This window comes from Octopus bimaculoides, chromosome 22 (assembly GCF_046866305.1).
Source record: "Octopus bimaculoides isolate indiv1 chromosome 22, ASM4686630v1, whole genome shotgun sequence".
NCBI classification, from domain to species: Eukaryota; Metazoa; Mollusca; class Cephalopoda; order Octopoda; family Octopodidae; genus Octopus; species Octopus bimaculoides.
In genome coordinates this window covers 26,112,122-26,132,121 of record NC_142949.1, presented here as the reverse complement: position 1 = coordinate 26,132,121, position 20,000 = coordinate 26,112,122, and the positions used below count along the sequence as shown (strand labels likewise).

At 37.0% G+C, this 20,000-nt stretch overlaps 1 protein-coding gene across 3 annotated transcripts in view; it reads right to left on the bottom strand.

Annotated features, from left to right (window-relative positions):
- The window catches only part of LOC106874177 (uncharacterized), a 51,396-nt gene that overhangs the window by 13,380 nt on the left and 18,016 nt on the right, over window positions 1-20,000 (bottom strand). For 2 of the 3 annotated variants that reach the window (XM_089339878.1, XM_089339877.1), the window contains exons 6-14: window positions 18,241-18,717; window positions 15,259-15,335; window positions 13,043-13,094; window positions 11,642-11,693; window positions 9,167-9,243; window positions 8,149-8,570; window positions 6,739-7,061; window positions 6,457-6,625; window positions 399-1,337 (exon numbers count right to left, since the gene is read on the bottom strand). In XM_089339878.1, the coding sequence (XP_089196004.1) occupies window positions 399-1,337; window positions 6,457-6,625; window positions 6,739-7,061; window positions 8,149-8,570; window positions 9,167-9,243; window positions 11,642-11,693; window positions 13,043-13,094; window positions 15,259-15,335; window positions 18,241-18,717 (2,588 nt within the window). The remainder of the gene's footprint in view (window positions 1-398; window positions 1,338-6,456; window positions 6,626-6,738; window positions 7,062-8,148; window positions 8,571-9,166; window positions 9,244-11,641; window positions 11,694-13,042; window positions 13,095-15,258; window positions 15,336-18,240; window positions 18,718-20,000) is intronic. The other variant, XM_089339879.1, reaches the window with a different exon arrangement.

Here is a 20,000-nt window from a genome sequence, read left to right as displayed (position 1 = left end):
GTGAGAGACTGGCATCCTGTCCAGCTGGGGAACACATACGCCATTGAAACCGGGCCCATGAGCCTGGCTAGGCTTTAAAAGGGTACATTTATTTTTTTAAACACAGTATATACTTTTATGAACTACTAATAGATTCATGCAGCGAAAACAACTCAGACAGCATTTTATAATACGTCTGGTGTATTACATGAACACACCAGACATGTTATAAAATGCTGTCTGAGTTGTTTTCACTGCATGAATCTATTAGTAGCTCATTACTACATACACAAAATTTAAAGACAGAGCGAGAGAGAGAGGGAGAGAGAGCAATTTATCATATATACAGAAGCTAAACAATCAAGCTGTACCCTACTGCTGAGTCTGTATATAACAACAAGTCAAGTGGTAAGACTTACCGATATATTGGTGCTGCCGAACACATATGACCATGGTGGATGCATTTGGTAACTTTACAACAGTCATCCAAAGAATACATGGTACCCACATCTGGTTCATCTTGTGATGCATAAAATGCATTGTTTCTGTTACTTTGCATGAGGGGTGCAGTACCATAGTCATATTTGTCTTCTATAATGGCACTAGAATATGGTTTGGTAATAAAACTACTCATTTCACCACCAGACCTTTGTGCAGCAATGTATTTTGGTTCAACTTGCTGGTTCCAGTGAGCAGAACCATATTGTATATTTTCTTTGAAGCTGTCCATCATAGGGGTTGCGAACCTTGAAGAGCTTCTGTGATTTGTTAGGGGTTGTGTTCCATCATTATAATGGTCTATACTTTGCTGGAATTGTGAAGATTTATTACATGATATTGCTTGAACTCTTGGAGGAGGTTGACGTTCTTTATATATACCATGATAAATTCTATTTGGAGTGTAATAAGGGGTGTTTACTAAATTAGGGGCCGGAGTCATCATTGTCCTCATCATAGTTTTGGGTTGCTGGGGTTTAATTTGATAAACACCAGTGGTGCCAGAATGATCTGGGCTTGAAGACATCTGTGAGTTCCTCTCAATATTATATTTGGCTAAATTTAATTTTGGATCATCTGTGAAGAATGTTGTAGTTTGGTGATTTGAGGAAGCATTGCTGTTGATGACTGGATGTCTGGGAGGATATTTGGCAGATTTGTTTATCTGTGTTGGGATGTATGGATTTGGGGGATTATCAGTAGATGTTGTTGAAGAAAAGTGATGTGTTAATGGCTGCAAGTTTTCTGCTTTGGAGTCATTTATCTCAGCATTCTCAAATTTTGGATTATGCCGGCTGATTCTGCGATTAAATGTTTCTTTCAGGAATTCAATTTCTTGTTGCAAAGCCTCAAGCTTTTTCCTGAATGATAAGAATTAATAAAAATATTAAGACAACTACTACTACTACTACTAATAATAATAATAATTCTTTCTACTATAGGCACAAGGCCTGAAATTTGGGGGAGGGGAATAGTTGATTACATCAACCCCAGTACTCAGCTGGTATCTATTTTATCAACCCTGAAAAGATGAAAGGCAAAATCAACCTCGGCAGAATTTGAACTCAGAACATAGTGACAGGTGAAATATCTCTAAGCATTTTGTCCAGCACGATGACAATTCTGCCAGCTCACAGCCTTACAAAACTAATAATAATCTTTTTTACTAAGGGTACAAGGCCTGAAATTTTTTTGTGGGGTTGGGGTGATTAGTCAATTGCATTGACCCTCGTGTTTCACTGCTTCTTAATTTATTGACCCCGAAATGATAAAAGGCAAAGTCGACCTCGGCAGAATTTGAACTCAGATAAAATGCCACTAAGTATTTTGTCAGGCGAGCTAATGATTCTACCAGCTCACTGCCTTACAATAATAATAATAATTCTTTCCACTAAAAGCACAAGGCCTGAAATTTTGTGGGAGAAGACTAGTCAATTACATTGACCCCCAGTGTTTCGCTGGCACTTAATTTATCAACCCCAAAAGGATGACAGGCAAAGTTGACCTCAGCAGAATTTGAACTTGAATTCCAAAAAGAAGAAAGGATTAAAGATAAAAAAAAAAAACTCAATCTATTTGTGATACATGCATAAATGCAATTGGAGTCCACGTATGGATTTTGCTATGAAGTGAAAATGGGGACACTGATGATTTTGATTTTGCTTGGGATTGGTCGAATGTGTATGTCGATTACAGGATATATGAAGGGGTGCTGAAAAGTTCCTGACTTTGGGTAAAAGAAAATACAGGAGGATCAGTTAATTATGATTTTATTCAACATATTCCCCTGCCTGATTCACATACTCATTGGAACAGTCCTTCAGTTTTCCTAAGTCCTGAAAAAGAACTCAGAAGGTTGGGCCTCCAACCAGGCTTTTCACAATACCCTTAAAGTGTGAAACTTTTCAGCACCCACTAGTATTTCTCTTACGTTCTATTTCTTTATCTTAATTTGTTTAGATGCATCATGACACCTCTTACATCAGTCAGATTGATGAATCAAGGCAATAACTTTTCCAACATGTTAAGTAAAACTGTAAGGATTTTAGTAATTGCTAAAAGCAACAGTAACATCCACCCCTAGGGGTCAGCCACACTTAAGTGGCAATATACTACACTTTATCGTGCAGTTACTGTTAATACTTCATTTAGAGAATTAACATTGCTTGTTTTCACCTTTTCAATATCAGTGAAGAATGTCACTGGAAAAGAAGATATAAGATTTTGCCAGGTTTTTCTCTCTCACCAAGGTCATCAGCTGTCGAACGCCGAAGAAGGGAAATAACCCTGAAATCCGGATACGTTCGTGCTGCTGGTCGTGGTGAGAGGGATAACTCCCTTGGCAAACAGGACACAGTCGTGTGTCGATAAGCCAGCTGGAGGAGATGTCCTCCTGGGGCTAAAAGCAACAGTAACATCCACCCCTAGGGGTCAGCCACACTTAAGTGGCAATATACTACACTTTATCGTGCAGTTACTGTTAATACTTCATTTAGAGAATTAACATTGCTTGTTTTCACCTTTTCAATATCAGTGAAGAATGTCACTGGAAAAGAAGATATAAGATTTTGCCAGGTTTTTCTCTCTCACCAAGGTCATCAGCTGTCGAACGCCGAAGAAGGGAAATAACCCTGAAATCCGGATACGTTCGTGCTGCTGGTCGTGGTGAGAGGGATAACTCCCTTGGCAAACAGGACACAGTCGTGTGTCGATAAGCCAGCTGGAGGAGATGTCCTCCTGGGGCTAAAAGCAACAGTAACATCCACCCCTAGGGGTCAGCCACACTTAAGTGGCAATATACTACACTTTATCGTGCAGTTACTGTTAATACTTCATTTAGAGAATTAACATTGCTTGTTTTCACCTTTTCAATATCAGTGAAGAATGTCACTGGAAAAGAAGATATAAGATTTTGCCAGGTTTTTCTCTCTCACCAAGGTCATCAGCTGTCGAACGCCGAAGAAGGGAAATAACCCTGAAATCCGGATACGTTCGTGCTGCTGGTCGTGGTGAGAGGGATAACTCCCTTGGCAAACAGGACACAGTCGTGTGTCGATAAGCCAGCTGGAGGAGATGTCCTCCTGGGGCTAAAAGCAACAGTAACATCCACCCCTAGGGGTCAGCCACACTTAAGTGGCAATATACTACACTTTATCGTGCAGTTACTGTTAATACTTCATTTAGAGAATTAACATTAATTGTTTTAACTTATCCATATATGGTGTTTTCTTTTACTGTGCAATTAATTCCTCTACTTGTTAGCTGTACAAAAGAATTTTTGGAATGCTATCATCTTTCACTTGAACAACATGTCCTATCCATCTAAATTCTCACCAGCATGCTTTTGATATTGCAGACATTATATTTTTCTAAGATTTTGACATTCAGTATCTCATCTTGCCCTTTTATGCTGTAGATATTGTGCAAACAGCACATGTAAAAGGTTTCAAGTTTCTTTATATGTCTGTAGTAGGGAGTGCATACTTCTATCTCATATAAAGTGTGCTCAAAATACAAGATATGTATACACTAATTTTAGTTTTCAAATTGACACCATGTTCATCCCACAATTGATAGTAAAGTTTTCCAAAAGCCCGAGATAGTCTAACACTGATTTTGTCATCAAGAATACTCCTAAAGTTTACTGTATAGTAGTAGTAGTAGTAGTAGTAGTAGTAGTAGTAGTAGTAGTAGTAGTAGCAGCAGTAGCAGTAGTCCTTTCTACTATAGGCCAAGCCCTGAAATTTTTGGGGAGGTACTTATTTTAACAACAACAACAACAACAACAACAACAGCAGCAGCAACAGCAACAGCAACAACAACAACAACAACAAAGATTGCAACCCTTCATAAAGGTAAATAGACAATACGAAGAGTGCAATGCAATTTGTAATAGACTGTTTATTTAACAGTTTGAACAATATTTCTACAGATCGTCTGTCTTTTTCAAGTTCAAAATGTAAAATGAAAACAGCTGCAGAACACAGAAATTCAAAATATGAATGAAGAAATCCTGCATTCCTGTTTTGATAGAATGACACCATCAGGCACAATAGCAGTAGTTCAACAAAACTTGCTGAAATGTTATGGCAATAATAATAATAATAGAACGACCCCTGCCACGTGACAAGTGGTATGTGCTAGTCGTTATAAATACTGTGATGTCAAGTAGACCGGGGTGTCAGTCAGGTAGACAGTCGATAGATAGTTGTGTCTTACTTGTCTAACTATACTGCTATACTGGAATGGGTATTATAACAGTCCGACAGAGGATTACAATAGTGGCGACAAGGAACTAATAAACTCATGAAGATTAAACAAACTCTGAAGGAGTTATGAAACTCACAATAGTTTTTTGTGTGAATTTTATGCTATACAAAATCGTAAAATTATGGAAGATTTGTTGGCTGGTTTGATCAAGTTCAAAAACAGCAACAACAACAACAATTATTATTACAGCAACAAATGCAACAGTCAATGAATAGTAAGTCATCAAAAAATGCTGACAAGATGTTCTCACCAGATTATGTTACCAACTCAATAACGGAATTTAAGTATGAACCAGACAAAAGAGTTACCTTCAAGGCATACAACAGAAAATACAAACAGATCTTCAATAAAGAGTGCAAAGATTAGGATGACGATATGAAAATGCGTCTAATCTTAAGAAAACTGGCTGTAGCAATTACATACTCCCCAAAAAAACCTTCTGACATAAACTTTAAAAATACAATAGACATATTGTGTAAAATTTTTAGCAAGAAAATCTTGTTGTTCAATTCATGCTGGAAATGTTTGAACTTAGAAAAGAACAATAAGGAGGACTACATCACATATGCTGGCAGAGTTAACAGAGTTAACAGTTCAAACTGGACAAATTAATGCCAGGAGACCTTTGGAAATGTGCTGTGCGTGAGAAGACCCGGCAAGCCAAGTAAGATCGTTGCCAGTGCCCCTGGACTGGTTCTTGTGCAGGTGGCACATGAGATGCACCATTTTGAGCGTGGCCGTTGCCAGTACCGCCTGACTGGCTCCCGTAGGATTTTCGAGCGAGATCGTTGCCAGTGCCCCTGGACTGGCTTGTGTGGGTGGCACATAAAAGACACCATTTCGAGCGTGGCCATTTTCGTGCGGGTGACATGTAAAAGCACCCACTACACTCTCTGAGTGGTTGGCGTTAGGAAGGGCATCCAGCTGTAGAAACTCTGCCAAATTAGACTGGAGCCTGGTGTTGCCATCCGGTTTCACCAGTCCTCAGTCAAATCGTCCAACCCATGCTAGCATGGAAAGCGGACGTTAAACGATGATGATGATGATGATGATGATGTTCAAGTGCCTGTATTTACTCAGGGAAAAGACACAGAAGTAAGAATAAGAATTCTTGCTAAGCTGGAACAAAATCAACCCGTAACCTTACAAGTGTCAGAAGAGTGTGAAAGAATAGTAAATTTAAGGCATGATGCAGAGAAAATTGAGCATAAAGATTGTTCCCAAGTGAAACAAGTGTGAAACAGATAGAATAGAAATCAAGTGTGAACTAAAATGCAGAACAAACAGGTCAAAAAATCAAGAGACATATGGTTGTGATGCATGTGCCTTGTGTACCCTTATCAGATGGGTAGTCATGATGGGTATACTGGGCTTCATATATTTGTACCCCATTGTCACTTAGATGGCATGCACTGCTCTCTCACTCAATAATAATAATAATAATGGTTTCAAATTTTGGCACAGGGCCAGAAATTTATCCTCTACAATAGCTCTGAGCTATAGTAGAAGACACTTGCCCAAGGTGCTGCACAGTGGAACTGAAACTGAGACCACATGGTTGGTGAAGCAATCTTCCTAACCATGCTGCCACTCCCAAACCTCTTCTATTTATAAACCAGTCCTTTATTAAATTGACCCAACAAATTTACAATCTTTCAAGAATCATTTATTGAATATTCTGAATGGATGCCAGTTTTTAAAGAAACTTACCGATTAGGAGATGTTTTAATGAATGTTGGAATGGGATCTTTCTTTTTGGTATCTTGACTCATTGAGTGGGACATCGCAGTTGATCTTTTTGGTAAGCCCACAACAGATTTGGTTCCACCCTGTGCACTTTCAATGGAGAACTTCTTTGAGGCATTTCTTGTCTTCTTGCCTGAAGGAAATACATTGTATCATCAGCATCATCGTTGTCGTCACCACTACCACCACCACGACCACCAACAACAACAACGACAGCAACACTTGATAATGATAAAAACAACTTACAAAAAACCACATCCGAATTTCTTCGGAATTTCGAGGAAGACTGTGATATTATTCTGGATCTTCTGCTAGAGCTGTGAGGGTCACTCATTTGAGTGGCAGCATCCTCTGTCGATTCTATAGAACTGCTGCTTTCTGAAAGAGGTTCACTGGTGCTGACCATCTTTGATGCTGTGGTTGATCTTGCCATTTTGGGTTGCCACAATTTGGAACCTTCTTCTTCTTCATTTTCTTCTTCATTTGTCTGTTTCTCTTTCGCTTTCTGTTTTATAACAAAACTGTGTTGAGATTGAACTCCAGCATCGCTTGTCAAATGGTGTTGGGATCTGCATAAGAATCAGGAGAATAACCACAATAACAACAATAAAGCAATAGGAATTGTTATTTCTTAATGAGACACAAAGTTACAAATTTGATGAAGGAAGAAAAGAATCAACTGAAAGAGGAATTTAGTCAATAGAAACTATGCAGAAGCCTACCATATATATATATATATATATATATATATAAGTATAAATATATATATATATATATATATATATATATATATATATATATATATATATATATATATATATATACATATATATATATATATATAAGAATTTAAGGATTGGAGAAAATGCATGTTATAATTGCATACTTTATTCCTACATATGTTTCAAAGGATTACAACCTGTGTGATCCATAGGGATCTTTGATATTAAAATTGTAACCTTCTCAAGAGGGAAAGCATGGGAATCATCTTAAACGTAAGACATTATGACCGATTATTTTTATTCATTAAGATAGAAGAAATACACATAATTATATATATATATATATATATATATATATATATATATATATATATATATATATATATATATATATATATATATACATATACATATATACATATACATATATACATATACATATATACATATACATATATACATATGTATATATATAGTTCTATGTATATATGGGTGGAGAAGTTTCGAGTCTTTGTCAGTGTTTTTCTTTATACTGACTTTTTCAACTGATGTGAACATAGAAAAAAGTCAGGATGTAATACCCTTGATCATAAGTCTGCTGGAGCAGGGATGACCTGGGGTTAAACAGCAATAACTGCAAAAGCCAGTCAACAAAGAAGCAGACACAGTTAGAGAACATTCAGTTAGGAATCAGGAATTTGTGTCTAAACAGATGGTGCTTCTAGAAATAGCTGCCAAATCTCTTTCAAACTATGCCTTACCATCTTAAAAATAGGACAAAGAAAATTGGAACAAGAAAATGGGCAAGGAAAAGGCCTTGGCTGGAACACTTTTGATCGCAGACCTGTTGGATGACTTGGGTAGCAAACAGCAAGAACAATAACAAGAAAATCAAACAGTTCCAATTTGCCAAACTTTGCTGCTGTTAACTTACCCTCTTGGTAAAGCCAAAGAACTTTGAACATGTTGCTGCTGATTAACTCTTGACATCAATTCTTGGTTTGTTGACATAGTACAGGGATCGTTTCTTACCAAAGTTCCTTTGTCTGTAGATGTAGCACTATGGTCAGTTCTTGCTGCAGGTTCAACTGCCATTGGAACAGTTTGGTCGCTTCTTGCCCGAGATGTTGTGTCCATTGGTGTGGTTTGACCAGTTCTGTTTAATGATATTGCATCTGTCTGTTTGGAAACAACTTCAGGATTATTAATTGGATGTTCTTTATTCGTATCAGTGAATTTGGTTAATGGCAAAAGGCCAGGCATGGATTGCCTGGATTGCTTTGGTGGAAGTGACAAGTTCCAGACATCAGAGATTCCACTGTCTGGAACACTGGTTGTGCTGCTAACTTCATCACACTGGAAAAGAATTATTACATATATATTGTGCTGAGTCCAAAGAAAGTTGTGGTGAAAGAGTACAGCAGGGTTCGCCACCATCCCCTGCCGGAGCCTCGTGGTGCTTTAGGTGATTTTTGCTCAATAAACACTCACAACGCCTGATCTGGGAATCGAAACCGCGATCCTATGACCGGGAGTCCGCTGCCCTAACCACTGGGCCATTGCACCTCCACTCATATATATGTACATATATAAAAACACACATATATATACATACACACTCAAAAGCAAGCAAAGGTATATAGACACTAATGCACAAGTATAAAAATTACACACACACATGCGCATGCATGCACACACACACACACACACATGCGCACACATGCACACACACACCAACTGACAAAGACACTAACATTTACATACATCTAAACTCACAAACATACAAACATAAGCACACAAACACACACACACATATTTACAGCTGCACATATGCAGATGTACACATACAGACAAAGACACACATACAGTTATTGACATAAGCAAAGGCACACACATGCACACACATCAAATTGTATAAATGCTGTTTTCTTTTCTGTTTCTTTTTTTTTTACCTTTTTATTTCTTGTTCCAGTTTTGTTTTCAGGAACTTCTGGAAGGCATCTACTCACACGGAAGTTTTTGTTTGGTTCTGAAATTCAGAACAATTCAACATTAAAACGTTTCTTATTTCTTTATTGTCCACAAGGGGCTAAACATAGAGGGGACAAACAAGGACAGACAAAGGGATTAAGTCGTTTACATTGACCCCAGTGCGTAACTAGTACTTAATGTATCGACCCCGAATGGATGAAAGGCAAAGTCAACCTCGGCGGAATTTGAACTCAGAATGTAACGGCAGACGAAATGCCACTAAGCATTTCGCCCGGCGTGCAAACGTTTCGATCCCAAAACTATTGCATACTTCAGTCTCTCACTCTCAGACATGATAGCACATCTTTGAGGTTGATGTCTGTGAGTGACTTTCTATTAATTAGTCAAATGGCTCTTTATGTTAATTAGTTGAATAGCCCTTCTCTGGATGTTGTCTATGATGTTTGTGTATGTATTAGTCACAGCACCATCCTAGTAGTGGAACCAATAACCATCCCTTCATGACCCCTATGAACCTCATCTTAGATAAGTTTGTTGTAATCTAAGAACCACTTTTAACACCATCACTGTTTGGTCCTTAGGTGCCTTTAGTAGGGACCTACTTTCTGTTAGAAGTATTCAGACAAAGTCTCTTGTCTGACAATACTACAGAAGAGAGACGGTAGCACCTGAGGCATTTGCTGGATCTCTGGAATTGGTAGGAAATGTGTTGGAGGGAAAGAATCATAGAGGATTAATGCTGTACGGAGAAGCAGATCAGGGTATTGAGATTGGGGGTGGAGCCTTAATTGTCAGGCCTAAAGAAAGCCTTGGGACCACCTGGTTCAGCCAACTCTGGATTTCATCCCACAGATTTTCAAATCTGGGCTGAGAGCTGGCCATGGCATGGTTCTGATGTTGTGCAGATGCAGGAAGTCCATGGTGACCCTAGTCATGTGGGAGGGAGCATTGTCCTGCAGGAACATGTGGCTATGGTGACACGCATGAAGAAGAGCACGATGTGAGGTCTTAGGATCTGGTCAAAGTAGCGCTGTGCTGTGAACACCATTCCCTCTGCCTGCGCCAAGATTTTGGAACACACGGGGCCCAATTCTCTGATTCAGGACTATAGCACCTGAAACCATGATGATTTGGCCACCCCACACGTATCTCTCCATGACACATGCGTCTCTGTAGCGTTCACCTCTCCTACACCACACCCTCACTCTGCCATCCGAGGTGGAAATGTAGTACTGGCTCTTGTCAGAGAAGACTATCAACCTCCATTGTTGATGCTGCCAATGTTGGTGCTGTGTAGCCCACTGTAGTTGTGCCTGATGGTGGCGGGCGGTGAAAACAGGCCCTCGAGCAGGATGATGGCAACAGAGGTTGTTGGCAGCCAGTCAATGTCGTATCATGTTGTCACTGATGGGTTGCTGTTCAGTGCCAATGGGCTCACGAGCTGTCACGCTGGCGGGTCTGAAGTTATAGAAGTGTTGCAGGTGGATGAAGTGATCCTGCCTGGGCGTGGTCATCCGAGGGTGCCCTCTGTGGGCACAGTCTGCAGTGCTGTTGGTGTTGTATTGCTGTTGCAGGTGATAGATGGTGCTGACATGGACATTGTAAGCTTTTGAAACAACCAGAGCACACTGCCCTGCTTGCAATCGGTCAATAGCCTGTTCTCTTTGCACTGCTGACAATCAGGTCATACCTGATGCATCCAAATTACAAATGCCAGGAACACAGTTCAAGTTGATTTTTATACCCATAACCTCCACAAGATGTACATGCATTTCAGTTAGCTGATTTGCAATTTGGGTCTCAGCCATAAACCAGCTTGTCTTGGAATATTTACACTTACATCCCGATAATAAATTTTCAGAAGAGTGACTGTGTGGTAAGTAGCTTGCTTACCAACCACATGGTTCTGGGTTCATTCCCACTGCGTGGCACCTTGGGCAAGTGTCTTCTACTAAAGCCTCAGGCCAACCAAAGCCTTGTGAGTGGATTCGGTAGACGGAAACTGAAAGAAGCCCGTCATATATATGTATGTATGTGTGTGTATATGCTTGTGCATCAGTGTATGTCCCCCCAACATCGCTTGACAACCAATGCTGGTGTGTTTACGTCCACATTATTTAGCAGTTCGGCAAAAGAGACCGATAGAATAAGTACTAGGCTTACAAAGAATAGGTTCTGGGGTCGATTTGCTCGACTAAAGGCAGTGCTCCAGCATGGCCGCAGTCAAATGACTGAAACAAGTAAGAGAGTAAAACAGTAAATATAAAAATGAAAAATAGCATTTGTGGTTCAGTGTATTTATAGCTATACCTAAAAGATAAGATGGTCACTGCTGGGATGATTTTTATCGAAGGTCAAAATTACAACAATATCAATAATGGCAACAACAACATAAATAAAGAAGTTTGCTTATCTTATCTTTCAACAATACTCACCATTTTTGAGGGCCAAATTTTGCTGGGTTCCTCCTTCAACAGTGATTTTCTGCTAATTAAATGTTTATACATTGATAACATATTCAAAGACTAGATAATGCTTTGATAAAGATATAGTTATAAACCTGGTTATGATTATTTTTATCTTGGTTCAGTTATTGGACTGCGACCATGCTGGAGCATGTTTTTGGAAGATTTCATCATATCAACACTAGTTGTTGAACATTGTGGGAGGCAAGCACCTGCACATAGATACACTACACACGCACACACACACACACACATATGTAGATATATATCTATATAAGCACAGGAGCGCCTGTGTGGTAAGTAGCTTGCGTACCAACCACATGGTTCCAGGTTCAATCCCACTGCGTGGCACTTTGGACAAGTGTCTTCTATTATAGCCATGGTTCTATTATAGTCGTGTGTGTATTCTGTATATGTGTATGTGTGTTGACGTCACGGAAGTGATGCATTTTTTGTCAAGAAATAACAAACAAAAATTGTGTTTAATTGTTTTCCTTAATAAATAGAGTACCAAATATCACAAAAATTTGTACTGCACTGCCAAAGATAAGTATGAAAATGAATATGTAAAAAAAGATAAAATATACTATTTCTGAGATATTTTGGTTACACACAAACATCCCTACAGTTTTAGTATTATTGAGATATCTAATATCTAACATAAATAAATGTGAAAACTAATTTCTGTGTCCCAGTGTGTCACACTTTGACCCCCCCCGCCCCTGTTTGTATTAAAAATAGTAGTACTGATGGTGGCAGTGGGAGTAATAATAAGAGAGAGAGAAAGAATGGGTATGTGAGAGAAAAAGGGAAATGATGTGCAACTTTGTTTAACCATGTCTCTTTGACAGAAATTCCTGTGGCCAACATACTGAACGCTATCATTCTTGTTTTATTTTTTGCTTTCTTTAATACATATATACATATATAAAACAGACATTGCATGGACCCTGGGTAAGGCATGTGTAAAATTTGAATGAAATCGGTTGAGTAGTTCTTGAGTTTTAGTGATGCAAACACACACACACACACACACACACACACACACACACACACATGCACACACACAAACACATGCACACACACACACACACACACACACAAATACACACACAGAGATATTTTCAGTTTTAAGATGAATTTATGTGCAATTCCAGCACCTCTTACTTCTTTGGAGTAGAGTGCACATATATTTTGAAACATTTGTAGGAATTAAAGGAACTTTTTGTTTATATGCGTTTTGCTCCATTTATTAGTATTCTGTATATATATATATATATATATATATATATATATATATATATAAAAACAGTAAAAAAGTAATAATAATCACAGGACATTAAAATGCCTTTGCTTTTTATCTGTGCATACCTTTGCTTTGACCATTTCAACCAATATGCCGGAATCCATTCCTGTTTTATGTCTAGAAACAAAAAAATAACTAAGTATTAACTTTTTGAATATATTATTCTTTTATTCTTTCATTCTTTTCCTTGTTTCTGTCCTTTGACTGTGGCTATGCTTGGGCACTGCCTTTTAGGGTTTTAATCGAACAAATCAACCCCAGGACTTATTTTTTAAAGCCTAGTACTTATTCTATCAGTGTCTTTTGCCAAACCACTAAGTTACAGGAATGTAAACACTCCAACACCAATCAAATGGTGATGGTGGGGACAAACACAGACACAAAGACATATATACATATATATATATATATATATATATATATATATATATATATATATATAATATCAATATCTATAAAACACAAGATGTTTGTGTGTGTACGTGATGTGGGTTATGCACGTTCACAAATTAGCACGCATGTCGCTCCAATTTTAGGAGGACATTGTTCATGACCCTATCTGTGTTTTTGTCAACTTTTTCTCACAGAGGCACCCGCGTATAGCTGTAAAAATCGATAAACTTTTACCAATTTTGAAGTTTGTTGACATGGCGAAGTCAAATCTGTGCGTACGCGCGTGAAGGAGAGAGAGAGCAAGACAGCGTCTAACAAAAAAAAAAAAAAGGATCGAACAAGTGGAAGAGGGAGACAAAGCGTATTACGAAAGAAAATGTAGCTAAGGAAGACAGAGTAAAATGCATTTTTTTTCTTAAACATGAGATATAGTTTCAAATATAAGATGTTTTTGAAAGACACTATATTCTATAATAAGATTATATATACTTTCTCACACAACAATTCAAATATATTTATTTTAAATCATTTATTTATTTTAAATCGTTCATCTTTCTCCCCCCACTCTCACTCTCACACATACGCACATATACTACTTTGGGAGCGAAAGAGTTTTGTTTATATTTCACAACTATGAAACAAAAACGTATGTAACAATTTGTCAGTCACCCCCCCCCCCCAACCCGTTTTTCGGACCAGAAAAAGGGTTTGGTAATTTTTCAGATTAACACCCGCACGATTTCCACTAGGGTGTTACGGTTAGGATTAGGATTAGGGTTACGGTTTTAGGGTCAGAGTTAGGGTTAGGGTTAGAGTTAACCAAGAAGGGACAGGCTCCTTATTTCTTGGTTAAGGTTGTTGGTAAGCTTTCCTAAGTTACTCCAATCCAGATCCCCAATGCAAACCTTCAGATCAACCTTCTCCTATGTAGATCTCTAATGCAACATTTAAAAAAAGAGTCAATAAGTGAAAATAACCAATAAACTGATTCCTTATGGGATTTCCCAATCAAATTGCCAGCAAACCATTTTCAGCCAAACCAATTTCAACGGATTTCGCTCAAATCTGATGTCGATGTTACTTATTTTGGTTTGAAATAAAGGACTTAATCATTTAATAATCCTAGTACTGCTTAATCATTTAATAATCCTAGTACTGCTAGTACTATAATATAATATAATATAATATAATATAATATAATATAATATATATATATATATATATATATATATATATATATATAAAATATAATATAATATAATATAATATAATATAATATAATATTATATATATATATATATATATATATATATATATATATATATATATATATATATATATATATATATATATATATATATATATATATATATATATATATATCATTGTCGTTTAATGTCCACTTTCCATGCTGGCAGCCTCAGGCCCACCAAAGCCTTGTGTGTGGATTTCGTACATGGAAACTCAAGGAAGACAGTCATATATATGTGTATATTTGTGTGTGTGTGTCTCCCCCACCATCCGTGTCCGTGTCTGTCTCCCCCACCATTGCTTGACAACCGATGTTGCTGTGCTTACATGCCCGTAACTTAGCCATTTGGCAAAACACACTGATAGAATAAGTACTAGGTTTACAAAGAATAAATCCTGGGGTCAATTTCTTCGATTAAAGGCAGTGCTCCAGCATGGTCATAGTCACATGACCAAAGCAAGTAAACGAATAAAAAAGCTATGCCATTTTAATCCCGAGCAATGCCGGGCATACCTGCTAGTTACTTCTAAATACTATTTTCAACTTGAAATAATATCCAAAAGATTTTCTGCAACAAGGTTCATCTTCTAATTTTTTTTATTACTTTTATTTTTGTCTTAAAAAGAAATAACTTACATGTTATGCTCTCTTTGTTGTTGTTGTTGTTGATGTTGTTCGTTTTGGCAAAGTTCTTTCTTTATTTGTCGTAATTTCTATGTAAAAAAAAATGAAAAAGGACGATCATGTTTCTGTTTTCCTCAGTAAATACTTATCAAGGTAATCATCATCATCATCATCATCATCGCTTAACGTCCGCTTTCCATGCTAGCATGGGTTGGACGATTTGACTGAGGACTGGTGAAACCGGATGGCAACACCAGGCTCCAATCTAATTTGGCAGAGTTTCTACAGCTGGATGCCCTTCCTAACGCCAACCACTCAGAGAGTGTAGTGGGTGCTTTTACGTGTCACCCGCACGAAAACGGCCACGCTCGAAATGGTGTCTTTTATGTGCCACCCACACAAGCCAGTCCAGGGGCACTGGCAACGATCTCGCTCGAAAATCCTACGGGAGCCAGTCAGGCGGTACTGGCAACGGCCATGCTCAAAATGGTGCATCTCATGTGCCACCCGCACAAGAACCAGTCCAGGGGCAGGGGCAATCTGAGATAAAAACCATTCCTGTTATATGAATCCTAATAATATTCCTAGTAATATGCAAGATTATTTAATGTGCGAAGCCTTTAAGGCGGCAAGCTGGGATAATCATTATCCTACTGGGCAAAAGTCTTTGTGACATTTCGTCCATCTTCGTGTTCTGAGTTCAAATGCTGCCGAAGTCAACTTCGCCTTTCAATCTTTCAGGGTCGATAAAATAAGTACCAGTTGAGTACTGGGATAAATGTAATCAACTTAACCCCTTCACTGAACTTATTGATCTTGTGCCAAAATTTGGAACCAAATATGTCATGCTCTTATATAGAAGATGATAGGAAATGGTTAGAGGCTTTTTTTTTTTGTTGTTATGTTGGTGAAGGACGGTGTTAGAAATGGGAAGTGAACATACAATTCGCACCAATTAGAATGAGGTCATATGTAATCATTGTTACATATGTATTGGTAGTGTGTCTGTTTATTTGACTCTCAGTCTTTCTCCTTCCTTTCTTTCTGTCTTTTTTCTTGGATCGTTCGTAAACATTCATAAGAGAAAGTAGGAGTTGAAACAATTTGTAATGGTAACAGAAAGAGGGAATTAGATTGTATTACAGGGGAAAATGGTTATGTACGTAGTTTTATCAATTTATTTCGAAATTGGTAGTTATTTTGACAGAAGGAATGATCGTATGACCTACGTTATGGTATTTAGAATATTAATTCCGATTTTTTCATCCACAAAATTTGGAATTGTGTTAATGTATAAATTTTAAACATACATACACACAGAGAAAATCTGCCTTTTATAGATAAGATATATATTTCTTTTTGTATGTGTTTGTGTGTGTATCTGTGTGTATGTGTATCTTTGAGTATGTGTTTGTCCACCACCTCTACTTGACAACCTGTGTTGGTGTGTTTGCATCCCCATAACTTAATAGCTCAGCAAAAGAGACTGATAGAATAAGTACCAGGCTTGAAAAAAAGTACTGGTGTTGATTCTTCAACTCATGCCAGCATGGAAAGTAGATGCTAGATGATGATGATGATGATATATATATAATATTTTATCTTTTACTTGCTTCAATCTTAGTCAAACGAATTGACCCCAGTATGTTTTGTGCTTTTAAACCTGGTTCTTATTCTATTGGTGTCTTTGCTGAACTACTAAGTTACAGGGATGTAAACACACCAACACCAATTGTTGTCAAGTGAGGGGACAAACACAGACACAAAGATATTGAAAAATATTGAAAAAGAGTATTATAGTAAACAAGGTTAAAACATTATGGAATAAGTAGATAATGTTTTAACCTTGTTTACTATAATACTCTTTTTCAATAGTTTTAGACTGTAACTCTTAATAATTATATTAGTACTGTTAATGTAGGTATTAGTTTACAGATTTTGTCTCTTTATATATATTTTTATTTCTCATGTTTATGTTTATTCCTTGAATGATTTTAGGTATTTTCTTAGGGATTTCACCTGAAGAGTGACTGATTATTTCCCCGTTCTAATGAACTCAGATAGAATTTGCTTATGATTTTATATAGTCCTATTTCAGCCATGAAACGCGCGTAGTCTATGTACTAGCACTAACTCTTTACATTTATACTTCCATGCTGTATATTCTCGTATTAATTTTCACTGTCCAATTTATAAATTTGACTTTTAAATTTTTTAAAATTAATATTTCTATGATTTATTTATATTGATTTATATGATTTATTTATTTAATATATTATTTAATTTAAATTTTAGATTAAAATCTTAGATATATTAAGATGGTATATGCCTCACAGCATGGATTTGGACGGGTTCTGAGTTGACTGAGTTGTAGAGTGGTGGTTCGTCTCTGAATTAGTTATATACATATATATTATATATTAGGAAACCCGGTGTAATATTATACCGATTTTTGCCTGTAAGGTTGGAATAAATTTTTATTCCCTAATATTATTACTATATATATATATATATATTTAAGAATTTAAGGATTGGAGAAAACGTATGTTATAATTGCATACTTTATTCCTACAAATGTTTCAAAGGATTACAACCTGTGTGATCCATAGGGATCTTTGATATTAAAATTCCCTGATGAGAAGGTTACAATTTTAATATCAAAGATCCCTATGGATCACATAGGTTGTAATCCTTTGAAACATATGTAGGAATAAAGCATGCAATTATAACATGCGTTTTCTCCAATCCTTAAATATACTCAAATACCCAAAATTTCAAGGAGTTCCTGCCTTAAAAACAGGAGCTAACCACAGTTATTTTGTGTTCTTTGCTACATTGGTTTCTATTAACCCATTTATTCTATCAGAAGAATTTTTATTCATTAAGATAGAAGAAATACACATAATTATATATATATATATATATATATATATATATATATATATATATATATGAAGGAGAAGAATATAACATTCACAACAGATACATACTTACCTCTGTGATTTCCTTCATTTCTTGGTCCCCATCATCAAGACTTCCACTCAACTTCAGTTGCCAATATTTATCCATCAATACATTGTATTGAACCAGAAACTTCCCTTTCCTTGCTTCATAACTGTCATTTATCATTCCATCTTCTGGGACATTTTCACTTTCTTTGGTCCCATCTAAACTATCGACTGGACTACAACTGTCACCTGACTGAAATGGCTCTTTCAGATTGTCCTGTAAGGTCTGATATTTATCCTCAAGTTCATCAAATCTCATCTGGAGATCAAAGAGGTACCCTTCCAGTTCTTTGTCTTCATCAAATATGTTGCCATTGGCTGCACTTCCAATCACAAATTCTTCTTTAATGCGAAGGTATTGTCGGCGCTGTTTGTTCTGCTCCGTGCAAACTTTTTCAATGAATTTCTTCTGTTCTTTGCGAGTCAATTGGTTTTGCTCCAGCAAGGTCTCCAGAGAATTCATCTTAGCAAAAAAGAATGAGAAGAAAACAAAGAAAGAATGAGACAGAGAAGTAAAGAGAGAGAGAGAGAAATAAATAAAGATAAAGCATGAGAGAATATAGGAAAAGATATATTAATATATACATGTGTGGGTATATATATGTGAGTATGCTTGTGTGTATGTGTGTACATATCTATCTATCTATCTATCTATCTATCTATCTATCTATCTATCTATCTATCTATCTATCTATCTTTTTCTCTCTCTCTCCTTCTGTGTGTACGCGCGCGTGTGTATATATATATATATCAATATCTATAAAACACAAGATGTTTGTGTGTGTGTGTACGTGATGTGGGTTATGCACGTCCACAAATTAGCACGCATGTCGCTCCAATTTTGGGAGGACATTGTTCATGACCCTATCTGTGTTTTTGTCAACTTTTTCTCACAGAGGCACCTGCGTGTAGCTGTAAAAATCGATAAACTTTTACCAATTTTGAAGTCTGTTGACATGGCGAAGTCAAATCTGTGCGTACGCGCGTGAAGGAGAGAGAGAAAGAAAGAGAGGGAGAAAGAAAGAAAGAGAGAGAGAAAGAAAGAAATAGTGTGTTTGTGACAAGGGGAGAAACAGAGTGTTTGCCAAGCATCTAAAAAAAAAAATGAAAAAGTGGAAGAGGGAGACAAAGCGTATTACGAAAGAAAATGTAGCTAAGGAAGACAGAGTAAAATGCATTTTTTTTCTTAAACATGAGATATAGTTTCAAATATAAGATGTTTTTGAAAGACACTATATTCTATAATAAGATTATATATACTTTCTCACACAACAATTCAAATATATTTATTTTAAATCATTTATTTATTTTAAATCGTTCATCTTTCTCCCCCCACTCTCACTCTCACACATACGCACATATACTACTTTGGGAGCGAAAGAGTTTTGTTTATATTTCACAACTATGAAACAAAAACGTATGTAACAATTTGTCAGTCACCCCCCCCACCACCAACCCGTTTTTCGGACCAGAAAAAGGGTTTGGTAATTTTTCAGATTAACACCCGCACGATTTCCACTAGGGTGTTACGGTTAGGATTAGGATTAGGGTTACGGGTTTAGGGTCAGAGTTAGGGTTAGGGTTTAGGGTTAGAGTTAACATAGAAGGGACAGGCTCCTTATTTTTTGGTTAAGGTTGTTGGTAAGCTTTCCTAAGTTACTCCAATCCAGATCCCCAATGCAAACCTTCAGATCAACCTTCTCCTATGCAGATCTCTAATGCAACATTTAAAAAAAGAGTCAATAA